This window comes from Fusarium poae, chromosome 1 (genome assembly GCF_019609905.1).
Source record: "Fusarium poae strain DAOMC 252244 chromosome 1, whole genome shotgun sequence".
Taxonomy (NCBI): domain Eukaryota; kingdom Fungi; phylum Ascomycota; class Sordariomycetes; order Hypocreales; family Nectriaceae; genus Fusarium; species Fusarium poae.
The window spans coordinates 1,509,152-1,534,753 of NC_058399.1; the positions used below are offsets into that span (position 1 = coordinate 1,509,152).

Here is a 25,602-nt window from a genome sequence, read left to right on the forward strand (position 1 = left end):
CTATAGGGTACAAAAATAAGCAGCCTAAAAAGTCGGATCTATATGGCGTAAGCTGACCTACTAATTTTGTTCTTTATAGCTGGTTTTCTGATGGATGGTTGGACGAGACGCAGCAGGGATGGATGAACGGTTACACCCGTCTAGGCGTTTGTCTAGTATCTCGAAATGGATTGAGTGAGATCAGTTAGAGCCGATTTCCCGAGTATTGAGGCAGGATAAATCTCCAATCTGCCAGATTCGTGCAAGTTGACGGGGCAGAGACTCGCAGAACACGGACTTGATTGTCGAATTTGACACCGAGCGAGCCTCATCTTTGCTCCACTGAACGTCCCCAGTCCAATCGACGACCCATGCACTCCACTGTAGTCTAGCAGTTTACTAAGTATACCAGGTCGATTTGATACAAGCTGGGGGCTTGTTGATTTGATTTGATTTGATGCACTTGGTATACACGTGCATATGTAAAAGGATCAACCTGGATGATGCAGTGTCTTTAGGTGCAGTGCTGACTGGCTAGAAATGCTAGATTAAACCATCCATGAACCAATAGTTTGGACTTCCATACCGTTCGTGTTATAGTCCAATCTGTGCCTGCAAGAATGACGCTTCAAGGTTGCGATCCGTGATGGAGATGAAAGAACGGCCGCTAAAAAGGATCCTCTCTTGTTCAGCGCCAGTTTTCTTGCCTAGGTAGGTACTCGTTCCCCTGACCACCCACTGACCTATTTGTAGTGACGTGCACGTTGCTACAGGAGATATTATGATTCGTCAATGCGCTGAGACTCAGAGCTGTCTCGAACCTGAGCTTGAACCTGGGACAACGCCAACTAAGCCAGGATTGGCCTCCTGCTCCACATAACGCGCGACCCAAAGTCTGTTGATCGAGGCCGACGATAACAAGCGACCAAGAAATCAATCCGAGGCAGGGAAACCTTGACATTTTTCGTACCGTAATCCAATTTACTTGCAGTGGTCGCTTTGCGGTTGGTCGTCAGTTGCCTTCTGCATCGTAAATCGATACTTCCTGCCGCCTTCCGTCTGTCTTGTTGCCAGCCCTGGACTTTCCTTCTTAACTTTGACTATTACACCAAAACATTGTCTCGCTCTCTCTCTCTCTCTCTCTCTCTTCTTGTTGTTATCTCCAGGTAAGCAACCATAACAAGAACTGTTCTCCCCACAAGCAACGAGCTGCATCCCTAGCATCTATCTATCGATTGTTTGATCAATTGGCTTGGTTGCCCATCCGTCTATTCGTCTCGCCATTTCAACTCAATCCCACGGATGCGACATCTTATTTCCTTAATGCGCACATGCTGATCGTTCAAGACCTCAAGACCCGTTCCAAAACCTGGCTCAGCACCCGCTCGGGCAAAACCCCATCGGTTCGACCCGGCGTCGTCGTCATGAAGTTCGGAGAGCAGCTTCGCTCTAGCGTCATCCGCGAGTATCAGTGGTACTATATCGATTACGATGGTCTGAAGGATGAGCTCAAAAGATCCACTGGCCCTATCAAAGTCGCAGCCAAGGGACCTGAATGGACCGAAGATGACGAGACACGTTTCCTCGCCAAGCTCGAGGCCGAGCTGGAGAAGGTTCACACAAAGCAAAAAGTGAAGGCTATGGAAATTTCCCGTCGCATTACTGTGAGCGAGAGTGAGGTCAAAGGAGTGGTTAACCGCCTCAACGAGCGCGGCCTTGGTGAGAATGGTCCAACCGAGGAAGAGTTTATGCTGCTCGAGGAGGATCTCAGCGATATCATTGCCGATGTCCACGACCTCGCCAAGTTTGTCCAGCTTAACTACACCGGCTTTTACAAGATCATTAAGAAGCATGATGTAAGTCACCACCCTTAACGGATCCTATGTAGCAGTTATCTGACTCAACGCCCAGAAAATGACCGGATGGCATTTGAGGCCCGTTTTCGATAGTCGACTGAAAGCCAAGCCCTTTTACGAGGAAAATTACGACGCGTCTGTCATCAAGTTGTCCAAGCTTTACAACCTCGTCCGAACTCGTGGAAATCCCGTCAAGGGTGACAGCGCCGCCGGTGGAGGTCAAGCCAGTTTTATCCGTCAAACAACTAAATACTGGGTTCATCCCGATAATGTGACGGAATTGAAGCTTATTATCCTAAAGCACTTGCCTGTTCTTGTTTTCAATGCCAACAAGGATTTCGAGCCGCAGGATTCAGCTATCACGTCGATTTACTACGACAATCCTGATACATGGGAGTTGTACGAAGGTCGACTGAAGAAGACCGAAGGTGCCGAGGCCATTCGATTGCGATGGTATGGTGGTATGCAGAACGAGTCTATTTTCGTTGAGCGCAAAACACATCGAGAGGATTGGACTGGTGAAAAGTCCGTCAAGGCTCGATTCTCCATGAAAGAGAAGAATGTAAACGCATACATGAGAGGAGAGCTTCTCCCTGCTGCCATCTTTGAAAGGGCACGCAGGGAAGGCAAGAGGCCTGAAAAGGCTATTGCTGAGGACGAGCGATTAGCGTCCGAAGTTCAGTACTCAGTGCTCAAAAAGGGTTATAGGCCCGTCTGTCGATCTTTCTACAACCGTACTGCTTTCCAGCTTCCTGCTGATGCTCGAGTACGAATCTCCCTCGATACAGAGCTCACGATGGTGAGGGAAGACAACCTCGATGGTCGCATTCGCTGCGGAGACAATTGGCGACGTATGGACATTGGTATCGATTACCCCTTCTCGCAGCTGCCTGCTGAAGATGTTGAACGATTCCCTTATGCTGTTCTGGAGGTCAAGCTCCAGACTCAGGCTGGACAGGAGCCCCCTGAGTGGGTCCGGCAGCTTATTTCATCTCACCTGGTTGAGGCTGTCCCTAAATTCTCAAAATTCATCCACGGCACTGCAACTCTGTTCCCCGATAGAATTGACCTCCTACCTTTCTGGATGCCACAGATGGATGTCGACATCCGCAAGCCTGTCACCCACGACTTCGGCATTCGACGACCTGGCTTGTCAGGAACAACAAACACATCCGATGACGATGAGGATCTGGACTCTGACGATGACGAAATTGAGGGTTCTGGTCGCAATGGTACTAACGGAACTAATGGTAACAACGGAGAATCGAGCGCACAAGGCGCCAGCCGACGCCGAGGACTCCCAGCTGCGGATGTGGAGGGTCAAATAACCGACCTACCTGATGTGGACGATCTTTACGATTCGGACGAGGAGTATGATGAGAATTATGAGCTGGAAGTCGCTAAACGCGAAGGCGGCTGGCGCTACTATTCGACTCTGCTCTCCACCAAGGGCCGGCACTTTGGACAGGCTTTGGGACGGCATACGCTTACTGCGCTCAAGGCAGCCATACCCGCACCTCGTAGCACTGAAGTTCCACGCAGCGATCGACTGCAAGGTGTGTTTGGACAGGATATCATCCAAAACAAAAAATTCAAGGCGCCTCCTGGGAAGAAGATTTACGTACCTGTGCGAGTCGAGCCCAAAGTCTATTTTGCGGCCGAGAGAACATTTTTGGGATGGGTAAGTGAGATCCTATTGTTTTCCAACACAGTAACTAATATGGTGCTGCAGCTCGAATTTTCTATCTATGTCGGTACCATTGCTGTAACCCTGCTCAACTTTGGTAGCCATCCTACGCCAACTCACTTCTGGGTGGCAGGCGTCTTTACACTGCTCGCCATTCTGAGTCTCTGCTATTCCGTTTTCACGTACCTCTACAGAAGCCAAGGAATTCGATCTCGCAAGGTTGTCAAGTTTTACGACCGCTGGGGTCCAAGTGCACTCTGTGGAGCTCTCTTCATTGGCGTTGCTCTCAACTTTGTGTTTGAGGGCAGAGAGAGGGATCTCTGGTAGAGATTCAGTTATGAGCTTTTAAGGATGACATCCCACTTTGAGTATAATGTTTAGCTGGCCATTTGTATACTGTTGCTTGAAGCGGTTATTGGGAGGTTGTCATGATAAGCACGGTAGGAGTAATCAATCAGCCTTTGTCAAGTTTTTTTCTTATTGTATTCTATAGCAAGGAGATGGAAAAGAAGTCATTAGCAGGATACGCGATATTTGAAATAAAAGCGATATTGTACATTGGTTAGCTAAGCCAGTATATGTGATGGATAGTCGACTCGGCGTCATACGATCTGCTCAAATCTTGACATGTTGCGACAACTCTAGAACGCACCGGCCGCTTTCAAGAATTATATCATTCATTACTAGAGCTCACAATTCAACTCCAACTCAAATTAGAAGACTGTTGAAAAAAACCCTCAAAGCTTCGCATGCCAACGTTTCTCCGTATTAGCACGGAGCTGTAGTACTTGGTGCAATCATCCGCCTATTTTCAGCTCAACAAGACCCTGTTCATGATTGACGCTGAATAAGCTCGACGCCAAAGACGCCAAGCCTCGTCCTACTAGCTGTAAGCTCCAGTTCTAGACCATGGTCTCTGAGCAGATTGGCGGCTGTGTATAGTCAGTGCCGCCAATATTCGATCATGTGGCAGTCGGGTGAACCATAATGGCTTCTAAGACTTGGGGATTCTGGAATGAGGCTGAATGATACTGAGTGAAGGACGTTATTATGACATTATACGATCAAAGCAAGTGGTTCTGTGATACGATACATAAGTTGGGAGGGGACTGCGGTTACACGATAGTTGTTTCTGTGACTCCCCGACGAATTTCATCCTTACCTCAAGTCTTTCTTCAACCTCCAAACAATATCCATCATGACAATTCTAAAGACTCAATCCGAGTTCGGACATGCGCCCCCACCGCAGACTCCTTACAGTGTTGTAACAAACCTTCCCGGATGGGACGTCGCGAAAGCTATTCGCGATGGCGACCATGCTCCTATGAAGAGAGTGGTTCACATTTACCCTCGATTCGTAGCTACACATTATGCTGCTCAGGTAGAGCAACCCACTCCACTCGTTTATCGAATTAGCTGACAAGAGCAGCTTGGTAACGAGATTGCAAATCATGTTGGCCATGCTGGTAAAGCTGCGCTGGTCTATCTTAGCCCTGCGATATGGCCATATACTCTTCATCACATCACACACTCAAACCGCGGCGAGAATCGTGTGGCCGGACACGATGTGGTGTTCAAATGTGTCGATGTAGCTGGTCATAGGCTATACGTGATCCTCTTTAATCCAGCGACAATGCCTGTCATGATGCTCACCTGGCAGAATCCTGGCCTGGGGATTTCTCTTCGTGGCGCCGAGCAACTCCTTAAGGGTGTAGCTACCATCAAGGAAGTGACTTTTGAAGGTGGACTGGAAACTCTTCCATCGCCAAGCTGGACTCCTGAGAGTGAGGTTCACGATGCTCTTCGAGATAGGATTGTTGAGCTTCTTCACCGTGCCCCGCGAGACGCAGACAAGGTCAAGTGTACGTCTAGAGATGTGTTTCTGTACCCGACAGGAATGGCTGCTATCTTTTACTTGAACACCCTCTTGACGGAACATCGCCCTGGTACTGTCGTCCTTCTAGGTGTCATTTTTCATAATACATATCACCATCTCATTGAGGAGTGTCCACAAGGGATGAAGCACTTTGGGAGAGTTGATTCAAAGGGGATTTCTATTTTTGAAAACTGGCTGAAGGAGGAGAAAGATGCGGGTAAGTCTGTGAGCTATGTTTTTGTCGAAGTTCCTGGAAATCCAACACTGGATACTCCTGACACTGTTCGTTTAAAGAGGCTTGTAAGTTGATTCTTTCACATATGTACTAACCATGTATACTGACACCCTGCAGTCGGAGGAATATGATTTCTTCCTCATTATCGATGATACAATCGGTGGCTTTGCCAATGTAGACGTTCTTGCCCACTCGGACGTTCTATTGTCATCTATCACAAAGTCTTTCAGTGGTTACGCCAACGTCATGGGCGGTTCAGTCGTTCTTAACCCTCTATCATCTCACTACCAGACTCTCCACTCTCTATTTCGGGAGTCTCACCATAACGAGCTCTTCATTGCAGACGCACAAGTGCTTCTATCCAACTCGAGCGACTTTCTTGAGCGAACAATCATTCTCAACCGAAATGCCCTCGCTATGGCAAACTTTCTTCATGAGGCCATCTCCTCTCCTGACTCTCCTGTCATCAACGTGCAATATCCGAGCCTTCTGGATAATAAGGCAAACTACGATGCCATCTTACGAAAAGGGACACCGGAGCTTCCAAAGCCAGGATATGGATGTCTCTTGACTGTCGAATTCTCCAGTGTTAAAGCAGCTACGGCCTTCTATAACAGGGCTGGATTTTACCCAAGTCCTCACCTCGGAGGCCATGTCACGATTATGTTACCATATAATATGATCGTTTTCAGCAAGAAGCCTGAAGAGAAGGCATATATGGAGGAGTTGGGCGTCAGAGAAGCGAGCGTACGTATTTCAGCCGGGTTGGAGAGTGAAGAGGATCTGATTGATACCTTACGAGATGCGCTCCAGGTGGCGACAAAGCTCGAGGGGTAGATTACGAAAGAACACCAGGGATCAATTGATCTGGAGTTTAGACACGGTTTTCAGAATTCATCAAATTAAACGTTTTAACATCTATCTATCCCGCAAAGACATGCCAAACGCCTGACCCAGCCTGGGATATAACTCTAGTCCTGGAATAACCTTCATCATCTTTTCAGCATGCCAGTGGGTAGCAGAAAAGTTGATCTTTGTGCTTTAGGCTACAAATAAATAGCCCAAGAAGTGTAGTCTAACAAGTATAAAATGGCCTACTAATTTCGTCTCTTATGCTTCTGTCGGCCAACTTTTCTGGTACCCTGATGACATGGTATATCATTCAACATTGTTAACTCCTCTTACCGTCCACATCATATTATGCAACGGTATTCACCCTGCGGATGGTCCTTCTTGCGCCGTCGCCCATGATCATAATAGCGTTCTCGGCCTCCAGAGCCCTCATCACTTCGTTGAACTCAGATTGTTCGATGGGAATGCTGGCACCCTCGCTCAGCCGGCGAGAAACGTCGCCCCATCGAACTGTGTTACCTCCGGCCGTCATGTCATCCAAGAGACGCAGAACAGCGGTGCGGAGCTCCTCACGACGCTTGCGGTCAGCGGCACTAGTTCCTTCAGTGAGAAGACTCATGTCAATGCGACCATTGGCATCTGTAGCGGCAGTCTTCAAGGCGCTCTGAATAAGACGGTTGGCCTCACGGACATCGTCACGAGTAACTGTTTCGGCAAGACGCATCTTGGCATGAGCTTCTGACAGACGGATCATGCTCTCGAGTTGACGGGTTGTAGCAGTGATACGTTTGTCAGCAGAACGAACATCCTGTCCGAGAGCACGCATGGCGACATAGCATTCGACCAGCTCTTGGGCAGCCTCCTGCGAGATGACAGGCTGGATCTTGGACCGCGCATAAGAGATATAAAGGGTCAAGAACTCGACAGGCAGGATGTCATTGTCAGTAGGAGCCGACTGAGGCTTATCCTCGAGGTAAAGTGACAAAAGATGTTTGGCCAAGCGACGATCATTCTTCTCATCGGCAGTGTCCAACATAAGATACACAAGATCAAATCGAGAAAGGAGTGTGGGAGGAAGGTCGATGTTCTGGGGAACAGGGAGGTCCGGGTTATAACGACTACCGATAGGGTTGGCTGAGGCGAGAATGCTTGTTCGCGCGTTGAGTGTAGTAATAATGCCAGCCTTGGCAACTGAAACAGTCTGCTGCTCCATCACTTCGTGAAGTACTGAGCGGGTAGCATCCGACATCTTGTCGAACTCGTCGATACAGCAGACACCGCCGTCTGACAAGACAAGAGCTCCGGACTCAAGAACGAGCTGTCTTGTCTCAGGGTCACGCGTGACGTAGGCAGTCAAACCCACAGCGGATGATCCCTTACCGCTGGTGTAAACACCGCGAGGAGCAATCTTGTGCACGTACGAAAGCATTTGCGACTTGGCTGTCGAAGGATCACCACAAAGGAGGACATTGATGTCACCTCGGTATTTGGGGCTACCACCCTTCTGGAACGATTTATTCGTGCCACCAAAGAGTTGCAGCAGGATACCCTTCTTGACGTCGTCCATTTCGTAGATTGAAGGGGCCAAAGAACGAGAGAGAAGGTCGTAAATATCGTCACGGGCGGCTGTCTCTCGAATCTTTTCCTCGTCCTCGAGACTGATCTTCCGTGTTTCTTCGATGCCATTCTCTCCAGCTTCGGCATCCTCCTCGCCGGCGATTCCGAGGGTTGACGGATCAGCGCCCATGCGCCTCTTGTCGACCTTTTGAATATGCAAAACATCGACATAGGTTTTATGGACGCTCTTGACGGCACGCTGGCTAGGGTTGACGCGAACAGGGCTGACGCGGAAGATACCAGTCAGCTCAACCCGGTCACCGGCCTTGCAGAAATCGACGAGCTCATTGTAAACACAGACTGAGACTGAATGAGGTGTCTGACCAGCAGGAATAGCATCGGGCGTCTCCTGAAGCTTGATAACCTGTTTGTCTTCGAAAGAGCATCGGTTGTGAACGATCAACATGGAGTTCTTGGACTTGCAGATCTCACGGGGACACTCGGTAGGTTCACGAATCTTGCCACGATCGAGACCGACGTTGACAGAATGGTTACAAACGTTACAGCGAAAGAAAGCATCCTTCATATCAGGAATGACTGGGGTTGTACGGATGACAAGACCCTTGATGCAGATAAGGCGGTCCATGTCTGATATATGTCAGTCACATATATAGTAGTACATTTTTAGAAATATTACTTACCAGAAGGGTTCAGATCTCGTAGATTAGTTGTTTTATCCAATCCGAAAGGTCGGAGAACGTAAATAGATGAAGATACCTGGTCTTCCAGGGAAGCCTGTTGCTGGTCGGGCTGTGCTCGAGGCGTGGGTGCCTCCTCAGGTCTATCTGAGCTAGGGAAATTAGGCTCAGAGCTCTGTGTGCTATGTTGGGAAGCCTGGTGACCAGTAGTGCTCTGAGAACGGTTTCTCATAGTCTCTGCTCGGGCGATTTCTACCATCATGTCGTGAACGGACTGATCCATAACAGGCACGATTTCTTGAGGGTACGCTTGAATTTGATGCCATAGCTTTCGTGTAGGCGGGTAAAGATTCAAGTCGGAGATGTCGAGGTAAAGCCGTGTCGTGCCCAGAAGCAGCATGTTCTCCAGAGCCTCCCAGTATGGTTTCGATTCCGCATCGGGATCGCTTTGAACTTCCTCGTCGGACGCACCATCACGATACATACGGTATTTCTGTGTAAAGTTGCGAAGGAACTCCTTGAAGGAGGCAAAGGTATCGTCAATGGAAACGGTCGTACCCCAGATGAGACTCTGTCCTTGTCCACCGAGAACATCTGCCTCTGAGGTGTTTGGGTCTCTATTTGCGAATGAAGCGACGTCATCAGCTGGGCCCTCACGAACCACACGACCGGCGTCGTCAAGAATGACCCGACGAGCGGCACGGGGTGTTCGTGCTGCATCAGAATTGATATCACCTCGGCGGTGGGGCGCAGGTGAACCAATCTGGGAACCCAAGAATAGTCCACTTGCTTCACTTCGAAGCTCCGACTGATGTCGCAGTGATCTTCCGGGGCTTGAACTAGGATCGTAGCGAACGGGAGAGGATCCTATACTTATCAGTCTCGTGACGATTAAGTCTGGTTTTGCTATTTCTCACCTCCGTGGTAGGCAGGGGTTGTTGGATTAGCCCGGGGTGTTCTCTGAGGATCAATATCGCTTTGGGTATCTGTCATCTGACGAAAAGGCGAGCTGGGAATATCGCTACGAGCTCGAGTGCTCTGGCTGTTTGTCATCTGCGCGAATGGCGAGGAAACGCCGCCTGCGAGATCATTCTGGCCGCTGGGTCCTGGTGATGAAGACTGATAGTTGAGAGGAGGGCTCGAAGGGACCTCTAGCTGCGAGTTTGCTGGACCACCGGGATTACGAGCAGGACGGCGAGGAGTCGCTGAATTGCGTGTTGACCTTTTCGTGGGGGACGACATGGTGGAATATGTTGTGTTTTGCGGTTGTATAAGTGAAGCTAAACAAAGACAAGTTGGCTTGACCCTTGTCTCCAGCTACTATTGACGTTCGGAAATTGGTAGTGAAAACGAGGGGGGGATTGGCTGGGTGACGAGTCGCGTTTTCCTGCATGTCCTAGCACGCGTAAAGTGCTTTACGCGAGACGGGCAGGGGAAGGGAAAGAGCTGCGATAAGATAAGATGCTGCGGAGCGGTCAAACGTTACTTCCGGCATCCCTTGTTCGTAGTGTGGCATTGCTGGCATCTGTATCTGGAGGGGCCACCGTTTAGGTAGGAAGCACTTACAAGCTACCGAACAATACAACAAACCGCAACCATGTCCCCAGGAATGACCCTTTTCGCAATTCAGGCCGTCCTGATCCTCAGTACAGAGGACGGCTCCAGGATATTCGCAAAGTACTTCCAGCCGCCTCACTCAGCACCCAATGGTACATCCATCCTCCCCTGAGCTTCCCTCGCTATAATACCACTGGGCGCAACGACAGCTGACAACTGTTCTAAACAGCTCCCGCAAGCGCCTCAGCCAACCCCTACTCCGATGTCAAGGCGCAAAAGGCTTTCGAGAAGGGTCTTATTGAGAAGACCGCCAAGCAGACCGGCGACATTATTCTCTACGACAACAGAATTGTGCTGTACAAGATGGAGTCAGATGTCATGATGTACGTCGTTGGTAGTGTCGACGAAAACGAGATTCTACTTTACAACACCATTCTTGCTCTGCGAGACTCTCTCCACCTGCTCTTCAAGTGAGTCTTCCTTTCACAAGCTTGCGCTTTCCTACGGTATGCACTAACACAATCACTACAGGCAATCCGTCGATAAGAGAACAATCGTTGAGAACTACGACCTTGTTTCGCTCGCCATTGACGAAATTGTCGACGACGGTATCATTCTCGAGACCGACCCCACCATCATCGTTCAGCGTGTCAGCCGAGCACCCACACAGGATATGCCCGTTGGTCGCATTGACCTTAGTGAACAGGGCGTCAACAACCTGGCGCAGCTAGGAAAGTCGAAACTGGCGGATTGGCTTCGACAGGGTCTGTAAAGGGGATGAAAGGGTTACGTCTAGAAATTCAGGAGTTTTGTCGTTATTCTAGCGCCGCATGCAAACCAAAATTCAAAAGAGGAAGACACCGCGCCATTGGTTTGGGTTGGTCTGGCTGATTCAGGGTCAACGAAAGGAAGTGCTTTTCAATACAGGTTGATGGTGTTCTAATTGATACGATCATTCAATCTCTAGTCTCGGACGCTGCTTTGCGGAGCCTATTCATGACCGCCGCTGCGATGTCACTTTTATCATCTATGCCATCCACGAAAATGGTGTCTGCGCCTCTTCGATCAAATTCCCTTAGCGCTGCAAACAGGCCTCGCGCAATCCCTTCAGTGCCCCGGCCCAGGTCGATATCCAGGATTGTTCCTATGACTTGCTCCTTGTCGTCTAATAGATCGCCTTCGTATACTTGGAATGGCGAATCATCCTGTTCGTCGGCGGCTTGAACGTCAGTAAGATGGTGAAAGTTGGCGCATCGGAGTCCAGCCCCTGACTTCCATCGTTGAGTACGAATAACACCAATCTTTCTCCTCTTTCGATCGCCGTTTGTAGTATGGCCATTGACTGTCTCACTGGCCGTCTCGAAGTCAAACAGGGCGATTCCGTCACCCCCCTTTTTGAAACTTGACTCATAGAGCACTACTGTAGCCTTGGGGCTATAATGCTTGTACTTCATTCCTGGTGCTCGAGGCGCTGCCTTTCCTTCTTCGCTCTTGTCTTTGTAGGCTATCGTTACGTTTTCCCAGCCAGGGCAGGTTCGTAGCTCGTCGATTCCAATGCCACCAGGGCGCAGTACAACAGGAGGATCGCATAAGCCGTCCACTACAGTACTTTCAACACCAACATGGCAGTGTCCTCCATCCAAAATGAGTTCGATTCTTCCATCGAGATCGTCCTTTACGTGCTGAGCCGCTGTAGGTGAAGGCTTGGTGGAGGCGTTGGCAGAGGGCGCTGCCAGGGGTACACCGGCAAGCTTGATGAGGGAGAGAGCAAGGGGCGAAGAAGGCATTCGTACACCAAATGTCTTTAGCCCTGCAGTCACTTCAGGTGCCAGCTTTGACGGGACAGGGTTAGGAAGTAGAATAGTTAACGGTCCGGGCCAGAATCTCTCTATTAAAGCCCTGTAACGCTCTGGTATGGGATCTTGAGTTTCGTCTGTGTGACCAATGTACTGTCGCAACATGTCCAGGTCGCAAACATGAGAGATGAGAGGGTTGTCCGAAGGTCTTCCCTTTGCAGAATAAATTCCCTTGACTGAAAGTGTCCGAGTAGCATCTGCGCCGAGTCCATAAACAGTCTCGGTAGGGAATGCGACAGGTGTGTCTGTGGTTCGCAACTCGTGGGCTGCATCCTCCAGTGCTTTGAGAGCCGCATTGTTCTCATGGTTAATCTCCCAACTGTCCAGCTTAGCGAGACCATTTCCAGATCGGAAATGGCCTAGGGATCCCTTGGTAGGGACTTTGACTATCCTTGTCTCCATCGTGGGCGTAGCTTGAGAAATAAATCTCTGTGGTGTAAGTGGTTTTCTCAGTGTTGACAAAAACAGCGGGCTTCTACGAGAAAATATGTTCGAAAAATAGAAAAGACTATTCCTCTGGAGTGCGAGAGCTTGTGAGGATCCTCGCAAACTATGATATCGCTGTTTGTGGCCCAAGGTTCGTGATAGTTGAGTGATGGAAATTTTTATCACACTGGGCCTCATGCTCACTCATCATGACGAGCTAAAATGGAGCCTCTGGCTGGACATTGATGGTTGAGACTTGAGAGTGACTCAGAGGGATGCCCAATCGAAAATTGCTGTCTTTAGGCTCTCGGCATGCCTGAGGTGCCACTAAAAACATTTTTATTTGGAAGGGCTAACGTTACTTAGTACTGAGTACCTAGGTAGCTTTTATAGATGGCCACCAATAAACTGAACAAGTATATATCCTAACAAAACTTGACTGTTTGCAAAAGAATAACCATTTCTTTAAAGAACATATCATAGATTGAACTCTCTATTTCATAAAATATCTTGTGAAAGTAGTCAAGGTCATTGATATTGAACAAATTGTAATTTCTCCCAACATGACACCAAATACTCGCATCGCTTGCATCTATTCTCATACATTTTGAACTCTTTTCTCTAATCTACGTCATGTATTGTTGTCCATCGAAAACATCATTAAACACTGCATCATCCTCTAACCAAGGTTCTCGCCCTCCTTCTCTCTTCCTCAGTCAGTACCCATTCAATGCCCTCATCTTCCCCGTCTTGTGCCATGATTTCATCCCATTCGTCATCTTCCATGTTGGCTACCATGAGAAGCTGCAGCACCTTACTAAACACCTCTCTTACAGCGTAATCTCCACGGGAGACTACGTCCACCAACGCAATAAAGTCACGTTCGAGACGGATCGCACCGAGAGCATTGGTTCGACCTGCATAGCCCATGATTTTCTTCTCCCAGATCTTAGATAGGTATCGCGCGGTGATGTCGAGTAGGGTGGTGTATGTTCCAGGGGTCATTATACGTGCAATTGGCTTCATGAGTTGATCCCAGCCGTGTTCAAAGAGTCGGGGTACTTGCTCCAAAAGTTCATCCTCATCTTCGTCATTCTGCTGAGCAATATCGGCAATGTCGTCTTCGGATAAGGTGTAATCCGCATCACGGAATGTCTCTGTAAGAACAGGCCGTAGACGAAGCTTCACGACTTGGTTGAAAAGCACTTGAATGCCCTCGTTGAGAAGCTCAGATGCCTTGCCGACAAATGACGTCTGGAGAGTATGCAAAGCATTCGCCACAAAGATAACATCTCGCTCAAAGGGGAATGAATCTTTGAGAGGTCCGTTCTGAGCATCGCCGTTTGGCGAGTCACTCGACTCCCCTATTCGGCCTGTGATAATGCGGGTCAAATACTCGTTGGCCATGTCAAGACTGTTGATGAGAACAATAAATTGAATGATCCGATCTTCAGGCGGGAATCCTCCCTGAACAACAGGCCGAGGGTACGATTCATCCCGCATCTTGCGTTGAATCATGCCAACAAAATCGGAACCGAGCACTCGGCCAATTGTTGGCACCACGGAAGCAATAACATCTCGCTGTGACGTAGAGATGGACTTCTGGATGACGGTGTTCACAATATACATAACATCATCGACGGCCAATATGATGTACGGAGCGTTGCCCTCGATATGTTTACTTAAGCTCAGTGACAGACCAGTAGGGTACTCATCCAGCTGGAAAGCCTTCTCCACTGAACGGCGGAAGAAAAAGGTAGTCATGACATTGTAAGGAGATGTGAGTTTTGTGGACACCTTTCGGTATAGATTAGACTTGACCAGTACATCTGGTATCACAAGAGGAGCTTCATCTGATGTCTCAGCGTCCTAAGATCATGTAAGTAAAAACGTAGTTCAGGGGTTCAGATACTCGGTCATACCTTGCATTTGCCAGCGAGGAATCGAGTGTACAGAGACCAACGCCCAAGCATGACGGCAATCTCACTGAGCAGACCATCAACCTCTCTCATGTTGACACCCTCATCCTCACTCTCTCGGGGGTTGTTGCCTTGTCCAATAGCCGGTGAGTTCACTCTTGGTGTGCCACCGCGCGGCGGCTGGGGCAGGAAGCTTTGAACAAGGAACGAGAATGGGTAACTCCTGACATCAGTGAGTTTTCTATCGATTCCTCTTTCATCGCTCCATGTGTCGACAATAATGCCACCTTGGACATCCGCTTCCATTTGCAAGCGTTCAATAACTCGGACCATCTTTCCGGTACCGTAGTGACGTTCCACGAGTCCGCCGTGACCTTCTACAATCTGCGCGATATGCTCGAACAGTTTCGTCAGAGCGTTGGCGTAGAAGAAGCCCTCCCTGTGTTGGCCATTCATGGCATCCTTAAGCGTCGCGCGAGCTGTCCCAGCAACTCCCTGGCATACGTATCGTCCATAAACGTCCAGTCCGACGTCTGCCCTTCCTATCAGCGGGAAGAGCTTGAAGAACCGTGTGACCTTTGTTCCGTCACTTTCCTCTGCTGCCTTCTCGAACTCTCGCAAGAAGAGGCCACACAGACTCTCCTTGGCTTCCTCAAGCGTCACCCACGGGGGGTCGGGTACTTCGACGCTGGGTACTATGCCAACGGCGAATGATCCCTTTGTGATCTCCTCTGGTATATTGCTGGCTCTTGATATGTATCCGGCAGCGGCCTCCCAGTCCTGGGGGGCGCCCATGGAACCGACCACGCCATTAACACATGCCTTCAGCTCTGCAACCTGTTCCACGACTCCCAGCGTCTCTTCGACTCGACTTTTCTCCAGGTCCAGTTCTTTGACTCTGTCGCTCAGTCGACCAGCGGTATCTGCTGCTGTCGCCAGCATGTCATTTCCAATCGATCGTGCGGCGATGACCTGAGCTCCTAGTCCAGCCCGTAGAAGATCTAGCCGGCCTAGATCACGGGAGAGGTCGGCCTGAGAAGCAACAAGAGCATCGAGTCGAGAAGTTATAGAATTCTCGCGGGCGTGGAGGGCGGCAAGCGCATCGCGAATCTCAGCCTCGGTGGTGGCATTGTCAAGGGACGAAGTAGAGACAGCAATCGAGGATTCGACGACAGAGTGTTCGTTATGAGAGAAGCCGTTTGGAAGGCTTGACATTGTCATTAAGGTGTCCTACTCGTGCGGCGCATTTCTGTTCACAACCTCTTTTTGTCTACAATCAGGGCGATAAAGGAGTGACGTGGAGCTTGCAGCTCACTTGTCGCAGCTTCTGGAGGCGTTGCTTTAGGTTGTTGGTGACACGCAGCCTCCACAAGGGAAGCTCCCCGCAATTGACTACAAGGTTTCGAGGTTACCCTGCACCGACAATAAGACATGGTCTGGACATCTATAGAGGTGCCCATCAACATATAGTAATTATTTGCATATATCTGATATTTGTGTACTTTCAAGAGCCAACTAAACTTTAGTCGCTATGCAAACCCATCATGTGTATAATATTCATGCGCTGTATACTATACAAAATATGCTCCTTTGAATACAATATCCCCCAATAGTATCAAGCTCTTGTTTACATCACACAGCTTGGCTGTATCCATTACCAAAACGCCGTTTCCCGTACTTAAGATATTTTCGCAGCTCGTCCGCCCAAAACACCGTGCTGCATAGAAAAACAAGCCGAACAAGATCGAAAAACCCAAGAGCTTCAGTCTGGAAGGTCTCCTGCAGCCAGGGGAAGTAGATGACAAGCAACTGGCCGGCAATGCTGAGAGCAACAGCCCAGTTAAACAGGTTATTAGAAAAGACTCCAATTTCGCCCCGGAGGATCGACTTGGACTCGGATCGGCAACTCAAAGCGTTGAACATGTCGAAGAAGACGAAGCAAGTAAATGTCATGGTGGTATCTCGTCGAGTCACTTGACCGTCGGCCACCATCTCACGGCGGTAAATAAGCATTGTCCCGACAGTAATGATAGCAGCCGACGTGAGCACACGCTGGATAAGCTTTCGCGTGAGTACAGGATCTCCTCGTCTTCGCGGGGGCTTGGTCATCACGTCGGGGTCAACTTTTTCGACGCCCAGAGACTGAGCTGGTGGGCCATCCATGATGATGTCTGTCATATGGCGGTTAGCTTACATACCACTAGAGCTGGGACAATTTAACTTACTAATCCATAGAATCTGCATGGCATTCAAGGGGGACTTGAAGCCGAAGCAGGTGCAGATAAAAACAAGAGCCAAGCTGGCAGCACTTGTGCTGAGTTGGAAGGTGAGGAAATTTTGGATGTTGTTGAAGATACCTTTACCCTCCTCGATTGCTCGAAGGATTGTAGAAAAGTCATCATCTGTCAGGATCATATCTGCTGCTTCTTTAGCAACATCAGTCCCATGACGACCCATAGAGATACCAATATCAGCTTTCTTGAGTGCCGGTGCATCGTTGACACCATCTCCGGTCATGGCAACGATATCGCCTCTTGACTGAAGGGCTCGAATAATCTTCAGCTTGTGGTCCGGGTTTGTTCGTGCAAATATTGTTGTATGTTGCATGGCCTGTGCCAGATCCGCTTCGGACATCCTGTCAACTTCGTCACCGCGCAGGACAGGCTTCACAGCATTCTGACCACTTGTGTGTCCCATGGGCGCCGCGATAGTCATGCCCAATTGTTTTCCAATCGCAAGCGCTGTAGTTTCAGCATCACCGGTAATCATGATCACCTTGACACCGCCTCGCATCAGGCGTCTTATTGAACGCCCAACTCCAGGTCGAGGAGGATCGCGCATGCCAACAAGACCGGCAAAAGTTAGGTTTTTGTAGATATCCTCTGGAGCATGAGAAGAAGGACTCTCGCTTCGATCAAAACCAGGAGTGTTGCGTGCGGCAGACTTGTTTCTTGACGCACGTGAAACATGGCCACTTGCGAATGCCAACACCCGTAGACCCTTGACAGCCATGGCTTCAGCAGCTTGAATAGCTTCTTGACGACGCGAGGAGTCAAGCACAATCTCTCTTCCGTCTCTCTCAAGATAGGTGTCACAAGCTGCCAAGACCTTTTCGATAGAACCCTTCATGTATGCATATTCCTTGTCGCCTCTTGTTTCTGAGCCAATTGTAACACCCATCCACTTTCTTTCCGAGCTGAAAGGTGTTTCGCTCACTCGCGGGCCAATGGATGCTCTAACGTCGTGCTCTTTGAAGCGATCAAGGAGGTCGAGCATGGCAACATCAGTCGGTTGTCCAACCCAGCGAGTATAAGTAGACACTTGGTCGCGGCCAAGCGTAGAAGATAGAACGGCTGTGGCAGCCTGACCATGTTCTGTGTACTTTTGAGCAAGCCGCGCATCGTTGGCAATGTTGCCTATGCGTAGCACACGCAAAGTGGCCTGGTTGGTTTCCAGACTGGTTTCCACATCTTCGTTATCAGACTCAACCTCAACCGGTTCTTGAGCTCCAAAATACCATATGCGGGTAGTCGTCATATGATTTGTAGTAAGAGTGCCTAGTATCTCTTGTCAGCTTCTTCCACGCAATTCTCAAACTTGACATACCCGTTTTGTCAGTGCAAACTACGTTTACAGATCCCAGTGTCTCGACCTTCGGCATCCTCCGCACAATCGCATTGTGCCTAGCCATGCGATGCACTCCAAGAGCCAAGGTGACAGTGACAATGATGGGCAGGCCTTCGGGAATAGCAGCGACAGCAAGTGAAATCGAAATCGTAAAAATCTCCAGGATCTTCTTCCCTTGGAGCCAGCCGACTATCGAGATAAGACCGATCACCACGAATGAAGCTTTGCTGAGCTGCGAACCGAGATCGTCCATCGATAATTGAAGTGGAGAACGCGGGCTCTCGGTGCCAGAAACGCTCGTAGCGATGGTGCCAAAATGCGTATGTCCTCCAGTCGCAAAGACAATACCTTGACCATGACCGGACTTAATCAACGTTCCCATGTACGCAATGTTGTGAATACCATCTCCGTGAGAATCGCCATGCTCGGCTGGAGCAAGGGATGTAGGTCGTGGCAGCTGATTCTTATCAAGACCGTACGCACCAAAGCCACGGCTGCGCGCTTCAGCCGTTACTCGGACAGGCTCAGTCTCTCCAGTAAGATTCGAGGCATCAATTGTCAGGTCGGCAGCTTTCGTAACGCGGATATCGGCAGGAATGCGATCACCAGTGGTGAAAAGAACAAGATCGCCAGGAACCAGTTGTGAAGCCATGACCTTGGAGGAAGTCGCATCCAGAATATCGCTAACCGGGGTAACAGAGCCAGGAGTCAAGGCAGAATCGTCGTCATCAGCGCGCGGGGGCCATGTTGGAGTCTTTCCTGTTGGCGACACCTTGCCCTCACCCCGGACCAGATGGGCGTGATTCGGCACAAGATGATTGAGAGCCTCGATAGACTTCTCGGAACGGTACTCTTGGATGAATCCGACAGACACAACAATGGTCACCGCAACGGTGATGCTGATAGCATCATCTGTGTTTCCTAGAAGGAGTGAGGTGCCAGCTGATACCAAGAGGAGCAGGATAAGGGGCTCCTGGAACTGTTTGATGAATCGCAGCCACAATGGCTCTGGGGGATCGTGAGGAATTTCGTTGGGACCATAATCGCCGAGTCTGGTCAAGGCTTCGTTTGGAGTGAGACCAAGGGTCAGGGACGTTCGTAAATTCGCTGCAGCTTCGCTTGGGGTCATGTATGAGAAATGATCAGCGACATTCTAGTAGAGCTGTTAGTTGAACCAGACATAAAAGAGATGCGCAAATTGAAGACTGACCCGTGCATCAGAAGAGGTAGTTCGGGCATGGTGACGAGGACGTTGCGAATGGTCGCTATCCTTGGAAGTGGTGTTGTCGCCTACAAGTCCGGTAATGGATGGAATATTGGATGTCGGCAGCAAGGTGTCATTTCCCGGACCGTCGCGGCCGCCCCATGGCAGCTGCATATCGAAAATAGTAGGGTGCGAAGGTTCGTGTTACAGTTGTAGAGTGAAGGCCGTGGAATGCATTGGTGGTCAGGTTCGATTTAGAAGTGAGCGCAAGCCTGATGGAGGATGAAGGAAAGTCCTCTGTGTTGTAGTTGAATACAAGGGAACGACGTCAAGGCATGGACTAGAGTTGCCACGAGAAAATGTATCCAGCTAGCAATTCGGATCCCACTAAAAGAAAAGGGACCGCTTCAGGACCGTCGAAGAAAGGATCCAAACATAAGTAAACGCGACAAGGCGAGAAGAAGAATAAAAAGAGGCCAGCAAGGACACGAATAAAGGTGATGGCACGTTGGATGACCCGGAATTATGTAAAGTCGTCCTGACCTGAAGATGTCCAGGTGTCTTGTCCTTCAGGGAGCGGGTCGAAGCTAGTACTGTTCAAGCTCCGGCAAGGCTGCCAGGGGCTTGCATCGACCTAGAGAGGCTTATTAGCCAGTGACATGAGGATGGCTTGGCGGACGGGTCAAGATTGGCTCCAAGAATGAGCAGTCAGGTCTGGGCCAATTGCTTTTGCTGCAGGTGTTTAGAGGTTTGGCATGGACAGTTTAAGCCACATTATAAAACGACGTTTGAGATATCCGGCCGTGTTGCAATTGTCTACCGTGGAACAAGTCTTTACGGTTTCGAGTTTCACTAGGCACATACTATGCAAGTACTATGTATAGTTATGATAGCTGAAGTGCGGACGATCAATCTCCAGACCCTTTGCGTCTAATACTACTTACTACCTCTTTAATGACATGGGTTGGTAGGTACCTATGTAAGCATCGCAGATTAAATTGATGGTTCAGAAAATGAGACATAATAAATCCATTAAGCAATCTTTATGAGAGATTAGACAAATACGGGATGATTCGGTATTCCAAAAACCCATGATGCCCCATTAGGTTCATTCGCATACTACGGTAATGACCTCAGTCCTTAAAAGTTGGTTCCGAGCGTTCGTTCATCAATTAACACGACCCGTCATCCACATTTTTATGGTGGGATGTTGGTCGGGCGACCTGGCTAGCCGATGATCCCATCCCACCAATGAGATGCACTGATATGGCGGATAAACTATCCTCCGACCTCCCTCGACCAGGCTTTGCTACTGCCACAGATCAGGCCCCAGCCACGCCATTTACCGTTGGAGACGACTCAAGGCATCCCCCTCTTCAAGGTCCAGGTCCCATTTTCCCCTTCTAATAAAATACCTTGACTGCCTTACGTCGCGATAATCCCGCCCGCGCACACGCCTTATCACCTCACACTGTTCTCCGAAACCGTCGCTATCGCCTCAAACTTGGTCGCTGATTTTCACTTCTCACTTTGCGCGATACTCTCGCATTGCTTCATGCTTCTGGGGTGCTCGCGACGCTGCTCTTGCGCGTAGAGCCATCCTGCCATCGAGCTTGTTTACCCGACGCGCCGGCATTGGTGTTGTCCGCCTACCTAGCTCAGGTACTTTTTATTACCACACCACCAACTCTGTTTGAACTTCGCCTTTACCGATCCTCAGTATCTGGATCACAAATTCTTTTTTGGAATTACCATTGCTACCGTCGTGCTTTCTTTTTTGTGCATCGCGTAATATCGCGACGGCATCATGTTTTATTCAGAGACCTTGCTCCAAAAGAGCGGGCCGCTCGCCCGCGTCTGGCTTTCAGCCAACCTTGAGCGCAAGCTGTCAAAGACACATATTCTTCAGTCCAATGTTACGGACAGTGTAGAGGCCATCATTATGCCTAACCAGGCGCCGATGGCCCTGCGACTTAGCAGTCAGCTACTTCTTGGTGTTGTGCGAATTTACCAGCGAAAGACGCGTTACCTTTTGGATGATTGTAATGAAGCTATGATGAAGATCAAGATGGTTGGTTTCCCACCCTGACGCGTCGCATAGTCGCGTTTGCTAACTTGCCTAGGCTTTCCGATCTTCTGGAAACAACGATATGGCCGTTAACCTCCAGGCCCCCAACCGAGAAGCTTTGACCCTTCCTGACAAGATCACTCCTTACGACAATTTTGAACTACCGCCCCCACCAGATGCGAATTGGCTTATGTCTCAAGTCGAAGACGTTACCACCGCACCAATTGGCCGAAAAGGTCGCGTCAGCCAACGGGACATTAACTTGCAAGAAGATTACGACAACAGTCAGTTTCTCAATGATGGTATGGCCATGGATGACGATATGATCGCCCCATTGGGTAACATCGACCTGGAGCTGGATTTTGGTCTTGATGATCTCGGCCTCGAGGAGACAGCACTCGAACCTGAAGGAGGTCGACGAGAGGATCGCACCGCAGCCGGTCCCGATATTAACGATTCGGAACTTGACTTTCCTCAGAAAGATGACCAAGATCGTGCTATGACTCTCGACCTTCCCAGGGACGACGTCATTATTCATGACGGCGGTGAGGATGTTGTAATGGAGGGCATGGAACTTGACTTCAATCCAGACGACGTCTCTCAGATGCCTGGTATCGCAGGGCCCGAATACCCTCCCCCACGGATCTCCGAATCACCGCTTTCCGATATTGATGAAGATCGGGCCGCACAATTGGAGGAGGACCATTCGAGATATCAAATGGCTGATCTGTATGAGCCCGAAAATGAGGACGACCACATTGTTCGACGACCTGCGCAGCGCGCCAAGAAGCAAAAGATTCTTACTCCTGACGAAGAAATTGCACTTTCGAGCAACCACATCAAGCAACAGCAGGCGAACCGTGACAACATCATCAAGGAGGCTGGATTCCTCCCCCGTGATCCTTTCCTTTTGGCTTTGATGGATATGCAAAAGAGTGGTGGGTTCGTCTCCTCTATCATGGGCGATAAACGAAGCACGAACTGGGCCCCTGAACTGCGCGGCATTCTTTCGCTTGACACTGCTCGTGGCATGAATGAACTGAAGCGTAAGCGAGACAGCGGAATCGCCGATGTTGAGAGCGATCATGGAGCAAACAAATCACCCCGTATGCTCGATATTGGATCAGACACTGGACTTGGCTTTGAGGGCGGTTTCGGTGACATGAGTCTCCCTCCCGATGAAAGTCGACATGAGATCCCTGCTGAGGATGAGATGGAGGATGAAGAAGGTGTCACTATGATGCCTGGCTTCGAGGACACAACCATTGCTCTTGTCCACCCCGCCGAGAGTGGACCTGTTTCGCTCGGTACCAAGCATGTTGTTCACCAGCTCCGAGACCGATTTGGTGATGATGCTGCCGACAGCCCTGGCAAGCGAACGGAGAGAGCAGTGCTTTTCCAGAACCTTTGCCCTCGAAAAGAGGCTACCAAGGCTGACGCCACCAAGATGTTCTTCGAGTGCCTGGTTCTTGCCACAAAGGACGCCATCAAGGTCGAGCAAGGCTCCGGCCTGGGCGACGACATCCGGATACGCGCCAAGCGTGGACTCTGGGGCGCTTGGGCCGAGAGAGAGGCTGGTGGTGAAATGTCCCAAGACAATGACGCCCGCGATGAGCCTGAGCATGCGGCTACTGTTACCCCCGCGGTTGCCGTTTCAGCATGATTCGACACGAGCATGCATTTCCTAGCTGCATCGTTATGAAGAATTGGATGGGCGGGCATGTTTGGTCGTGTAAAGTATTGAATTCCAGCATTCTTGGGCCATCAACTCGAAGGTCGCCCAGTTGGTGTTGTAGGCGTTTAGGGATATACCATGGCTTGCGGTACTTGGTTGGATGGATCGTGGTTATACGGGAAAAAGGGTAGAGGGCGATTTGCCTCTGCTTTCTGTTTTATGATGAGTCTTGTTGGACAATAGCATTAGTAGCTGAGTATAGTTGTTGAAAGAGCAATAAAATTATATAGCAACTCTAAGTCTGCCTAATAATGCGAATTGATGTTTTATATCGCATGTGTACTTGTTGTACGCAGTTAACTAGGCGTCTAAAGTGAAGAAAGACAACAGCAACAGCCCCGCCATCTGGACCCCACGTTGAACATGATCTCATTTGCCCATCTGTACAAATAATTGCTCCAGGCATCAAATAACAAAACAGGCACCCAATTAACTATTCTCGCTGCCTAAGAAAGCCGACGCAAACTTAACAAGCCCTTTGCCTACGATCACGACCGTCAATCTACATCAAACCTCACCAACCTGTTCCACCATGCCGCCGCCTTCACAACTCGCCATTGCTACAAGCTCCGTCAACCGCCTTCTCAAGGAGGAAGCTTCATACCACAAGGAGCTCGAGCAGGAGGAAGCCAACATCGAAACCTTGAAGAAGAAGATTGACAGCGGTGCCAGCGACAATGATGAGAACGCTCCGTATATACTCAAGCAGCAGGTTGGTCTACAAGACATCATCATGCATCAAAACTCACAGTTGACAATTTCTAGCAAACCGCCCTCGAAGAGACAAAGGCCGTTTTTGGACCCCTACGAGAAAAGATTGCCGCCGCTATCGAGAAGCTAGAGGAACAGCTCGCTGTAAGCGACCAGCTCGACGTACCGGAGGAGCAAGTGCAGCAGGCCAAGGAGACACTGGCAAAGGCCAAGGCCACCCAGGCCGATGCGTAAATGGGCACGCGAAACGGCGGAGGGACGAGCTACTTTACGATATTAATTATATGAGACTTAATGCAAAATAATCGCTTCTAGGCTCGTACACTCAAGAGTTGATACTAAGCACCCTGGCTTGCTTTGGTTTCTTCTATCGGGTTGCATGGGATCGAAAAGAGTTAGCAAAATCAGATATACTTGAGGGTATCTTGAAAAGTATTAATTACAGGAAGTCGACGCAAAAGGTTCCATACTGGCACCCAATACCAAAACTAATTATCCACTTCCATCTTGTCCTCGCTTTCTTCGGGTGGCTCGACGGTAACCTGAGGTGTTGCTTCTCCATCTTCGTGAACCCGACTCTCAGAATCATCCATATCAACATCATCCCCAGACTCCGCCTTGTGTTCATCGTTCGGTGGCATAGGCGAAGCGTCTCGGCTCGGTGCCTGACTACCGCCTCTGGAGCCACCGTGGTTGTGTTGGGGTTTCAGCATGTCTGGGCCCGGAGTATCCCTCATTGGTGTTCTTTCGCCATTGAGAGCCTCTGGATTAGGTGTGCCGGCGTCAGCATCTGTTTTCATCTGGCCGTCGCCATCTGGGTGAGGTGTCGCATTGCCGCTGGGTTCGTTTCTGGGCGTTTGCCCGACTTTGTCCACCTCGGCATCATCATCAGCACCCTCATTCATGCCTTCTCTACGATCGACTTCTTCCTTCTCGTCGCGAATCTGTCGTCGTAGAAGCATGCCTTCCTCCATGATTCTATTAAATTGTTCTCGCCTTTCTCTCCAAGTCTCACTGTAGGTTTCACTTTCTCGTTCAAGTTCTCGACACTCCTCCTCGAGTTTAGCCAAGTTGGTAATCTGGTCTTCGCGTGGTCTAAGCAAGCGGTTGGATGTTATCTTCTCTACTAACTCGTCGAACTTTTTGCGCTGCGCAAGGGTGGCTTGTGCAGCCTCGAGCTGGTCTCTCAGTTGGATGTTGTTCTCTCGGACACTGTTGCAGTCGTCGAGGATGCGGTGCTGATCGGCATTATAGCGCTCACGCTCTTGGGCATTGGCGTTGTGAAGAAATTGCATACGCGTGATACTACTGCCGAAAGCATGGAAATCGAGGTTCATCTCCTCCTTCAGCTCCCTGAGCTTGGGCTTTAAATCTTCGGGGGGGTTGGCAGCGACTTCGGGGGATAGTAAAAGTTGCGATATAGTGTTGAGACGTTTTGTGATTCGCTTGAAAGGTTTCTCCTCTACATTGAGAAGACGAGACTTGTGAAGCTCTGCCTCTTCTTCGGGATCAAGAAGATCCCATGAAGCTGAAGATGCCATCTCGATTCGAGTCGCGGTCTGCTTGTGTGTATGTTTGCGTGGGTTGATCGGTGGTCGGAAAATGTTCTTAATAGGATGATGACAGTTTTGAGACGCGTCACAGAAGTCCTTCGGCGAGAACTAATAGTAAAGACGTATTTAAAATACCTAAAGTTAGACGATGGATGATTAACAACAAAGCTTCAGCCTTGCGATGGCATTGAAGGTGCTAAGATAAT

At 49.6% G+C, this 25,602-nt stretch overlaps 10 protein-coding genes across 10 annotated transcripts; 5 read left to right on the forward strand and 5 right to left on the reverse strand.

Annotated features, from left to right (window-relative positions):
* Positions 1-1,310: 1,310 nt before the first annotated feature.
* On the forward strand, positions 1,311-3,849 carry FPOAC1_000521 (uncharacterized protein; the record flags this gene model as incomplete). Its single annotated transcript, XM_044845134.1, has 3 exons — positions 1,311-1,835; positions 1,891-3,516; positions 3,568-3,849. 3 exons carry the CDS (start codon positions 1,311-1,313, stop codon positions 3,847-3,849), a joined length of 2,433 nt encoding a protein of 810 aa, XP_044711050.1.
* Positions 3,850-4,720: 871 nt separating this feature from the next.
* On the forward strand, positions 4,721-6,470 carry FPOAC1_000522 (uncharacterized protein; the record flags this gene model as incomplete). The annotated part of the gene is made up of 3 exons (XM_044845135.1): positions 4,721-4,903; positions 4,952-5,698; positions 5,751-6,470. 3 exons carry the CDS (start codon positions 4,721-4,723, stop codon positions 6,468-6,470), a joined length of 1,650 nt encoding a protein of 549 aa, XP_044711051.1.
* Positions 6,471-6,831: 361 nt separating this feature from the next.
* FPOAC1_000523 (uncharacterized protein) lies at positions 6,832-9,982 on the reverse strand (the record flags this gene model as incomplete). The annotated part of the gene is made up of 3 exons (XM_044845136.1): positions 6,832-8,690; positions 8,744-9,607; positions 9,658-9,982. The coding sequence occupies 3 exons, from the start codon at positions 9,980-9,982 to the stop codon at positions 6,832-6,834; spliced, it is 3,048 nt and encodes a 1,015-aa protein (XP_044711052.1).
* A 355-nt stretch (positions 9,983-10,337) lies between these two features.
* Positions 10,338-11,069, forward strand: FPOAC1_000524 (uncharacterized protein; the record flags this gene model as incomplete). The annotated part of the gene is made up of 3 exons (XM_044845137.1): positions 10,338-10,449; positions 10,527-10,767; positions 10,829-11,069. 3 exons carry the CDS (start codon positions 10,338-10,340, stop codon positions 11,067-11,069), a joined length of 594 nt encoding a protein of 197 aa, XP_044711053.1.
* Positions 11,070-11,253: 184 nt separating this feature from the next.
* On the reverse strand, positions 11,254-12,555 carry FPOAC1_000525 (uncharacterized protein; the record flags this gene model as incomplete). Its single annotated transcript, XM_044845138.1, has 1 exon — positions 11,254-12,555. One exon carries the CDS (start codon positions 12,553-12,555, stop codon positions 11,254-11,256), a length of 1,302 nt encoding a protein of 433 aa, XP_044711054.1.
* A 696-nt stretch (positions 12,556-13,251) lies between these two features.
* Positions 13,252-15,713, reverse strand: FPOAC1_000526 (uncharacterized protein; the record flags this gene model as incomplete). The annotated part of the gene is made up of 2 exons (XM_044845139.1): positions 13,252-14,448; positions 14,502-15,713. 2 exons carry the CDS (start codon positions 15,711-15,713, stop codon positions 13,252-13,254), a joined length of 2,409 nt encoding a protein of 802 aa, XP_044711055.1.
* Positions 15,714-16,130: 417 nt separating this feature from the next.
* Positions 16,131-19,503, reverse strand: FPOAC1_000527 (uncharacterized protein; the record flags this gene model as incomplete). Its single annotated transcript, XM_044845140.1, has 4 exons — positions 16,131-16,669; positions 16,724-18,055; positions 18,105-19,278; positions 19,336-19,503. 4 exons carry the CDS (start codon positions 19,501-19,503, stop codon positions 16,131-16,133), a joined length of 3,213 nt encoding a protein of 1,070 aa, XP_044711056.1.
* Positions 19,504-21,136: 1,633 nt separating this feature from the next.
* Positions 21,137-23,060, forward strand: FPOAC1_000528 (uncharacterized protein; the record flags this gene model as incomplete). Its single annotated transcript, XM_044845141.1, has 2 exons — positions 21,137-21,400; positions 21,453-23,060. The coding sequence occupies 2 exons, from the start codon at positions 21,137-21,139 to the stop codon at positions 23,058-23,060; spliced, it is 1,872 nt and encodes a 623-aa protein (XP_044711057.1).
* A 604-nt stretch (positions 23,061-23,664) lies between these two features.
* Positions 23,665-24,077, forward strand: FPOAC1_000529 (uncharacterized protein; the record flags this gene model as incomplete). The annotated part of the gene is made up of 2 exons (XM_044845142.1): positions 23,665-23,844; positions 23,898-24,077. The coding sequence occupies 2 exons, from the start codon at positions 23,665-23,667 to the stop codon at positions 24,075-24,077; spliced, it is 360 nt and encodes a 119-aa protein (XP_044711058.1).
* A 254-nt stretch (positions 24,078-24,331) lies between these two features.
* FPOAC1_000530 (uncharacterized protein) lies at positions 24,332-25,384 on the reverse strand (the record flags this gene model as incomplete). Its single annotated transcript, XM_044845143.1, has 1 exon — positions 24,332-25,384. The coding sequence occupies one exon, from the start codon at positions 25,382-25,384 to the stop codon at positions 24,332-24,334; it is 1,053 nt and encodes a 350-aa protein (XP_044711059.1).
* Positions 25,385-25,602: the final 218 nt, after the last annotated feature.